Below are 10,000 nucleotides of genomic sequence, written 5' to 3' on the forward strand. Positions count from 1 at the left end.
ATTAAGATAGATAGATAGATAGATAGATAGATTAGATAGATAGATAGATAGAGATATAGATCGATAGATAGATAGATAGATAGATAGATAGATAGGATAATAGATAGCTAGCATAGGATAGATAGATAGATAGATAGATAAGATAGATAGATAGCTATGTATAGATATATAGATAGCTAGATTAGATAGATAGAATAGATAGATAGATAGATAGATAGATAGATAGATAGATAGATAGATAGATAGATAGATAGATAGATAGCTTAGATCGGATTAGATAGTCGCTAGATAGATAGATAGATAGATAGATTAGATAGATAGATAGATAGATAGATAGATAGATAGATAGATAGATAGATAGATAGATAGATAGATAGATAGATAGATAGATAGAGATAGATAGATAGATAGATAGATAGATAGATGATAGATAGATAGATAGATAGATAGATAGATAGATAGATAGATAGATAGATAGATAGATAGATAGATAGATAGATAGATAGAGATAGATAGATAGATAGATAGATAGATAGATAGATAGATAGATAGATAGATAGATAGATAGATAGATAGATAGAGATAGATAGATAGATAGATAGATAGATAGATAGATAGATAGATAGATAGATAGATAGATAGATAGATAGATAGATAGATAGATATAGATAGATAGATAGATAGATAGATAGATAGATAGATAGATAGATAGATAGATAGATAGATAGATAGATAGATAGATAGATAGATAGATAGATAGATAGATAGATAGATAGATAGATAGATAGATAGATAGATAGATAGATAGATAGATAGATAGATAGATAGATAGATAGATAGATAGATAGATATTATTATTAATTTCAATTCTTCTTCATTATTTTCTAATTTAGCAGAAAAAATTGATATAGACATTTTACAAATGATGAAACTCTCCCACATAAGAATATTACTATACAATTTTCCACTGGGCATACAAATACGTTTCGAATATAACTTAGAACAATGGCGTAAAGATATCGGAAGACCTTTTCAACAAACGATGCCAACAAGTGATGATCGATTTCACATTTTGACAACAGAGAGTAACTTTAAAGATGAATTAGTTAAAAGTAAAGAAAATAGAGAAATACAAACTGATCTTAAAATGTACGATATAAATAATACTACAACACAAACAAATCAAGAAAATAACAATGAAAATTTAGAAGATGCTAGCTGCAGCGTTTCATTTATATCGGACGATGATCCATTGAAAGAGTTAAGAGCAGACAAATCGAGTACATTTAAAACTCCTCAAACAATAACACATGTGGACCTGCGTACCATTTTATTGCGTTCTGAAAGCGGTCTTGGTCTTATTAAGAACTATCGTTTCCGCAGACGTTTCTCAAATACCGAACGTAGACTTTTAATTTCCATCATTGTCAAATACCATTTGGATTATAATCTTGAATTTAATAAAGAGATCAGTTATAATTTAGAAAGAGATATTACGAAAATGTTTCGTACTGAAATGTTGAGTTTCTATAGAACTTCCACAAGTGATAAAATCTATAAGAGCTATATAAAAGCTAAAGCTGCTCGGGAAGGCGTTAATTTTCTGAATGAATCAAATAGTAATAGTATGAATAATGCATCAGCTATTAAGGAAACCAATAATGAAATTGAAGAGTATCTGTTTGAGAGTCAATTAATGAATGACGATTACACTACGAATTCTACTAATAAGTCTGATGTTTCGCACTTCGAGAAGGACTATAATGATAGTGTTGCGAGTGATAATAATACATCTCTAACGGATTTTATTAAAATTGAGCCAGAGTAGGTATATTTATTTCAATATAATGCTTTAATTTGATGTGGTTTCTATTTCATTACTTTTCCAGAGTTCTTAGTGATACATCTTCTATCGATTCGATGGCACTGGCATATCAAACCTATAAGAATAAGTTAAAGCAAACGGCAGAATGCGAACGACCATTTAAAAACTTTAGAATACCCTGGCATAAGTTACCATCCGAAATTATAAATTTGTTGGAGAATAAAGAATCGTTGGGAAAAGGTTTAAATGTTATAGCAAATTTAATCGTCGATGAACTGCGTTGCATTTCAACTCATATACCATTGCGCATTTTCCGCGCAATAGCCCAACAGGCAATCATCAAATATCCACATGCGTTTTTGGACAAAGATAATATAGGAAAACTTAATCCATTATCAACGACATCGGTGCCATTGTTGTCGAGAATGCGCAATAGAAATAATAATTTAAATCGTGAGAAAAATCTTGCGAAAATTTTTGGTATCTAAATGATGAATACAGAATATTAAATTTAGATTTGTTTAATCTTAGTTTTTTTAGGAGTCCCTTGTAAATATTTGCATCTTTTCGATTATTATTTATAATGAAGATTTTTTCATAAAATTTAAATTTTAATGAAATTTAAATTATTGTTGAGTGAATTTTAAAACCCATAAAATAACAATGACATAGACTAGACTATTGACTAGGTTATAGATAAGAATATAGACTAGACCAGACTATAGACTAGATGATAGACAATACTATATACTAGACTATAGAATAGACCATTGTTAAGCCTAAGAGTGTAGACCAGACGATAGACTATTGACTACACCTAAGACTATAGACTAGACAATATTATAAAACAGACTATAGACTAGAATATGGACTTGACTATAGACTAGACTTTAGAGTCTAAATCTATAGTAGAGTCTAAAGTTTAGACTCTACTATACTACTACTGACTAGACTAGACTAGACTAGAATATAGACTAGACTATAGACTAGACTATAGACTAGAATATAGACTAGACTATAGACTAGACTATAGACTAGACTATAGACTAGACTATAGACTAGACTATAGACTAGACTATAGACTAGACTATAGACTAGACTATAGACTAGACTATAGACTAGTCTATAGACTACACTATAGACTACACTATAGACTACACTATAGACTAGACTATAGACTAGACTATACTATAGACCAGACTATAGACTAGACTGTAGACTAGACTATAGACTAGACTATAGACTAGACTATAGACTAGACTATAGACTAAACCATAGACTAGGCTATAGACTAGACTATAGACTAGACTATAGACTAGAATATAGACTAGACTATAGACTAGACTATAGGCTAGACTATAGACTAGACTATAGACTAGACTATAGACTAGACTATAGACTAGACTAGACTATAGACTAGACTATAGACTAGACTATTGACTAGACTATAGACTAGACTATAGACTAAACTATAGACTAGACTATAGACTAAGACTATAGACTAGACTATAGACTAGACTATAGACTAGATATAGACTAGACTATAGACTAGACTATAGACTAGACTATAGACTAGACTATAGACTAGACTATAGACTAGACTATAGACTAGACTATAGACTAGACTATAGACTAGACTATAGACTAGACTATAGACTAGACTATAGACTAGACTATAGACTAGACTATAGACTAGACTATAGACTAGACTATAGACTAGACTATAGACTAGACTAGACTATAGACTAGACTATAGACTAGACTATAGACTAGACTATAGACTACACTATAGACTAGACTATAGACTAGACTATAGACTAGACTATAGACTAGACTATAGACTAGACTATAGACTAGACTATAGACTAGACTATAGACTATACTATAGACTGGACTATAGACTAGACTATAGACTGACTATAGACTAGACTATAGACTAGACTATAGACTAGACTATAGACTAGACTATAGCTAGACTATAGACTAGACTATAGACTAGACTATAGACTAGACTATAGACTAGACTATAGACTAGACTTGACTATAGACTATACTATAGAGTAGACTGACTATAGACTATACTATAAGACTAGACTATAGACTATACTAAAGACTAGACTATAGACTATACTACAGACGAGACTATAGGCTAGACTACAGACGAGACTATAGGCTAGACTATAGACTAGACTATAGACTAGACTATAGACTAGACTATAGACTAGACTATAGACTAGACTATAGACTAGACTAGACTATAGACTAGACTATAGACTAGACTATAGACAAGACTATAGACTAGACTATAGACTAGACTATAGACTAGATTATAGACTGGACTATAGACTAGACTATACTATAGACTAGACTATAGACTAGACTGAAGTTTAACTAACTAATGATAAGACTATAGACTAAACTATAGACCTGACTATAGACTAGACTATGGACGATACTATAGAGTAGAATATAGCCTAGACTAGGTTATAGACTATCGACTAAATGGAAATGGATGTTTAATACATATTTTAAACATCCATTCTTTAATACATATTTTAAACATCCATTACTACATTGAGCACTTAAACTAGCAAACAAATTTAACTAAGTACCCAATTCATTTTAATTTGAACGCTAATCGTTCACTTAAAAATTGTCTCTAAAAGCAGATGTTATTTTTTATGTTTACATTAAACAACACAGCCAACAACACACTCACGCACATTAACAGTTAAAGAGAAATGTTATTCAGCCGGCACTATTTAAGAGAAACCTAAACATATGTTTCTCTCAAACATATTTATATATTCAGTACAAAAGAAATTTCTATACAATTGTTTGTCAGATACATATTTTTCTTTCGTGTGGTTGTTTCGCCGAAATATTAGAGTTTTTGTGAGTTTTTAATTGTTTGTAACAATTAAATGTGTAAATAATTTATTAAATTTATTTTGTTTAAAGAAAGTATTATTATAGTTAAATGTAAACATGGTGGATAATAAAGTAATGGATTTAAAACAATTGTTGACCTCTTGGAAATTGGAAAATATTTTACCCCATTTAATTGGTAAGTTGTTGTGTTTTTCTTTAGTTAAACTATGATTGTGTTGTGTATGTGTGTGGATGTATTCATTGGTTTATTTATTTGCTTGAGTTTCGTTTGTGTGACTTATGTAGGAAAATTGTATTTATTCACAGCAAACATGTAGCAACAGTACAGTGGGTAAATGAATTCTAAAACTCTGAGTTAAATTAATAAAATTGTACTTTAGCAATAAAATTGATATATAGAGTTCGATTTTTATGGAAGCAACAGTTCATTAAACAACTAAGAAAGACACTAATTATCTAACTAAGTAACTAACTAACTAACTACTAACTAACTACTAACTAACTAACTAACTAACTTAACTAACTAACTACTACTAACTAACTAACTAACTAACTAACTAACTAACTACTAACTAACTAACTAACTAACTAACTACTAACTAACTAACTAACTACTAACTACTAACTAACTAACTAACTAACTAACTAACTAACTACTACTAACTAACTAACTAACTAACTAACTAACTAACTAACTAACTAACTACTAACTACTACTAACTAACTAACTAACTAACTAACTAACTAACTAACTAACTAACTACTACTAACTAACTAACTAACTAACTAACTACTAACTAACTAACTACTAACTAACTAACTACTAACTAACTAACTAACTAACTAACTAACTAACTAACTAACTAACTAACTAACTAACTAACTAACTAACTAACTAACTACTACTAACTAACTAACTAACTAACTAACTAACTACTAACTAACTAACTAACTACTAACTAACTAACTAACTAACTAACTACTAACTACTAACTACTAACTAACTAACTAACTACTAACTAACTAACTAACTACTAACTAACTAACTAACTAACTACTAACTACTAACTAACTAACTAACTAACTAACTACTACTAACTAACTAACTAACTAACTAACTACTAACTAACTAACTAACTAACTACTACTAACTAACTAACTACTAACTAACTAACTAACTACTAACTAACTAACTAACTACTAACTAACTAACTAACTAACTAACTAACTACTACTACTAACTAACTACTAACTAACTACTAACTAACTAACTAACTAACTACTAACTAACTAACTAACTAACTTACTAACTAACTAACTAACTTACTAACAAACTTACTAACTACTAACTAACTAACTAACTAACTAACTAACTAACTAACTAATTAACTAACTAACAAATACAAACTAACTAACTAACTAACTAACTACTAACTAACTAACTAACTAACTAACTACTAACTAACTAACTAACTAACTAACTAACTAACTACTACTAACTAACTAAACTAACTAACTAACTAACTAACTAACTAACTACTAACTAACTAACTAACTACTAACTACCTACTACTAACTACTAACTAACTAACTAACTAACTACTAACTAACTAACTAACTACTAACTAACTAACTAACTAACTAACTAACTAACTACTAACTACTAACTAACTAACTACTAACTAACTAACTACTACTAACTAACTAACTAACTAACTAACTAACTAACTACTAACTACTAACTAACTCTAACTAACTAACAACACTAACTAACTACTAACTAACTAACTAACTAACTACTACTAACTAACTAACTAACTAACTAACTAACTAACTAACTAACTAACTAACTAACTAACTAACTAACTAACTAACTAACTACTACTAACTACTAACTAACTAACTACTAACTAACTAACTACTAACTAACTAACTAACTAACTAACTAACTAACTAACTAACTAACTAAACTACTAACTAACTAACTAACTAACTACTAACTACTAACTAACTAACTAACTAACTAACTAACTAACTAACTACTAACTAACTAACTAACTAACAACTAACTAACTAACTAACTAACTAACTAACTAACTAACTACTACTAACTAACTACTAACTAAACTAACTAACTACAACTAACTAACTAACTAAACTTACTAACTAACTAACTAACTTACTAACAACTACTTACTAACTAACTAACTAACTAACTACTAACTAACTAACTAACTAACTAACTAACTACTAACTAACTAACTAACTAACTAACTAACTAACTAACTAACTAACTAACTAACTAACTAACTAACTAACTAATTAACTAACTAACAAAATAACAACTAACTAACTAACTAACTAACTAACTAACTAACTAACTAACTACTAACTAACTACTAACTAACTAACTAACTAACTAACTAACTAACTAACTAACTAACTAACTACTAACTAACTAACTAACTAACTAACTAACTACTAACTAACTACTAACTAACTAACTACTAACTAACTAACTAACTAACTAACTAACTAACTAACTAACTAACTAACTAACTAACTAACTAACTAACTACTAACTAACTAACTAACTAACTAACTAACTACTAACTAACTAACTAACTAACTAACTAACAAACTAACTAACAACTAACTACTAACTAACTAACTAACTAACTAACTACTAACTAACTACTAACTAACTAACTAACTAACAAACTAACAACTACTAACTAACTAACTAACTAACTAACTAACTAACTAACTAACTAACTAACTAACTAAACTAACTAACTAACGAACCTAACTAACTAACTAACAAACTAACTAACTAACTAACTAACTAACTACTAACTAACTAACTAACTACTAACTACTAACTAACTAACTACTAACTAACTAACTTACTAACTACTAACAACTACTAACTAACTAACTAACTAACTAACTACTACTAACTAACTACTAACTAACTAACTAACTTACTAACTAACTAACTAACTTACTAACTAACTAACTTACTAACTAACTAACTAACTAACTAACTAACTAACTAACTAACTAATTAACTAACAAAATAACAAACAAACTAACTACTACTAACTAACTAACTAACTACCTAACTAACTAACTAACTAACTAACTAACTAACTAACTAACTAACTAAATAACTAACTACTAACTAACTAACGAACTACTAACTAACTAACTAACTAACAACTAACGAACTAACTAACTAACTAACAACTAACTAACTAACCTAACTAACTAACTAACTACTAACTAACTAACTAACTAACTAACTAACTAACTACTAACTAACTAACTAACTAACTAACTAACTAACTAACTAACTAACTAACTACTAACTAACTAACTAACTAACTAACTAACTAACTAACTAACTAACTAACAAACTAACTAACTAACTAACTAACTAACTAACCTAACTAACTAACTAACTAACTAACAAACTAACGATGAAAATCGGCATTCATGGTTTTCAAGACGGAGTTATAATTCATTTAACATATATAAATCGGTTAAATACTCATATAATGGGGTAGGTTATAAGTATTACAAATAAATTTCTAATTTATTTCTAGAGGAAGAAATCGATATGGACACCCTAACCATAATGAAGTTGCCGCACATCAAATCCCTACTTTGCGACTTTTCGTTGGGTATACAAATACGTTTTGAACACAATTTAGAACAATGGCGAAAACGAATTGGAAGACCGCTTAAAACCCCAACTAACAATGAAACAATGCGATATGAAGAATTTAAATTTACAAGGGCAACGGAACAAAATTCAAAATCCTCCATAAACTTAAAAGAAATTCTTATGCAAAGTCAACCCGAAGACCAGAACTTTTAGATATATATCGTGATAAACAAACCTTTTCCAATCCCGAACGTAACTTTTTAATTGAACTCATTATCAACTATTATTTGAAAAATGATTTAGCTTTCGATTTATATATAAGTTATGATTTGGAAAATGCTATATGTTCACTCTTTCCAAATGAAACTTTGGATCAGTATAGAAAATCAAAGGAAGGTAAAATTTATGTTAAATATTTAGCAGCAAAAGCTAAATATCAAAACAAAGAATGTAAGGAAAATGATGTGCTGTTAAAACGAGAAGAGGAATTGACTTCGGAAAGTGTTAAGCGCTTTAAGAGAACTCATGGAGCTGGCCAAAGCAACATGACTACAGATTCTACTAGTGGCAATAAAAATATGAATTCTTCTGTTGCCTCAGGAACTCCAACTGAGTGAGTTATTATTTTCTTATTGGAAGAAATAGATTTTTGATTCTTCTTGTTTTTAGAATCCTCCTACAGACGGTGTATAATGACTGTAAGAAGTTTGTTAAAATCTTTGAGCCTTTCTTATATCAAGATTTTTTCTCTGCAGGTAATATAAAATAGGTTTCTCTTAACTCTTTTTATAATAGAAAAACTTTTTAATTCCTTTTTTAGCCTGTTCCACTTTTAATATATTGAACCGTGCCAATTTCTATGCAGCTATTAATGAGTGTGAAATTTCGGCAAATGATTTTAAAAATATCATTTTACAATATTATAAATTACCCACTTTTTGCGTCGAATTAAAGGAGAGAGTTAATCATGTTGTAGATGCTAAAGTAGAACACGTTGAAAACACCTGTTCTCAAGCCGATTACTATACACATTCAAATCCTTATCCAGCCGCAAAGTCCTTTAATGCTAACGAACCACACAATACAACGGTACAGATAATCGTTAATCATTTACCAGATGCCAATGATATACGTAATATACCTTCACTATTGCCCATAGTCAAAATGTCCGATGATGGTAGACCCTTGGAAAATAAACATCGGACTACTATTGCTAAAGCCATCATAGATGAATGTCTAAATTTTCAACCTGAAAGAGTGTAAGTAATTTCGATGAAATAAAAACTTAATTTTTTTTTGACAAGTGAAATCCTTTACAGACTCAAACGTCAGGATTTCTTTACTCTAACCGATAATCTGATACAGGCATTTCCCAATGAAATCGCTTCGGCCTATTTTATACCCTCACAGCCCAATCATGCGGCTCGTGGTAAACTCTGGAATGCGTATAATAACAAACGTAGTTTCCTAGGTAGCTCGGGTATAGTGCAACGACGTCAGCATAGTAATGCCAAGCGAAAACATCAATCGGATGAAGATGAGGGCGGCAGTGAAAGAACTAATGACAAAACTTACCACACAGACATTGCGATGGAATGTAAGGATTTCGCCAT

At 29.4% G+C, this 10,000-nt stretch overlaps 1 protein-coding gene across 1 annotated transcript in view; it reads left to right on the forward strand.

Moving 5' to 3' along the window:
- LOC119612828 overlaps nt 1–10,000 on the forward strand; it is a 14,727-nt gene that overhangs the window by 3,769 nt on the left and 958 nt on the right. Inside the window, 9 exon segments of the mRNA XM_037968701.1 lie at nt 894–1,824; nt 1,890–2,305; nt 4,529–4,557; nt 4,802–4,892; nt 8,326–8,583; nt 8,586–9,000; nt 9,057–9,142; nt 9,208–9,646; nt 9,707–10,000. The exon segment at nt 9,707–10,000 is cut by the window's right edge and continues 136 nt beyond it. Of these exon segments, the coding sequence (XP_037824629.1) occupies nt 894–1,824; nt 1,890–2,305; nt 4,529–4,557; nt 4,802–4,892; nt 8,326–8,583; nt 8,586–9,000; nt 9,057–9,142; nt 9,208–9,646; nt 9,707–10,000 (2,959 nt within the window).

Source organism: Lucilia sericata, unplaced genomic scaffold (assembly GCF_015586225.1).
Source record: "Lucilia sericata isolate MDLA Ls3-8-SP2 unplaced genomic scaffold, ASM1558622v1 Contig001837F_arrow, whole genome shotgun sequence".
NCBI lineage: Eukaryota > Metazoa > Arthropoda > Insecta > Diptera > Calliphoridae > Lucilia > Lucilia sericata.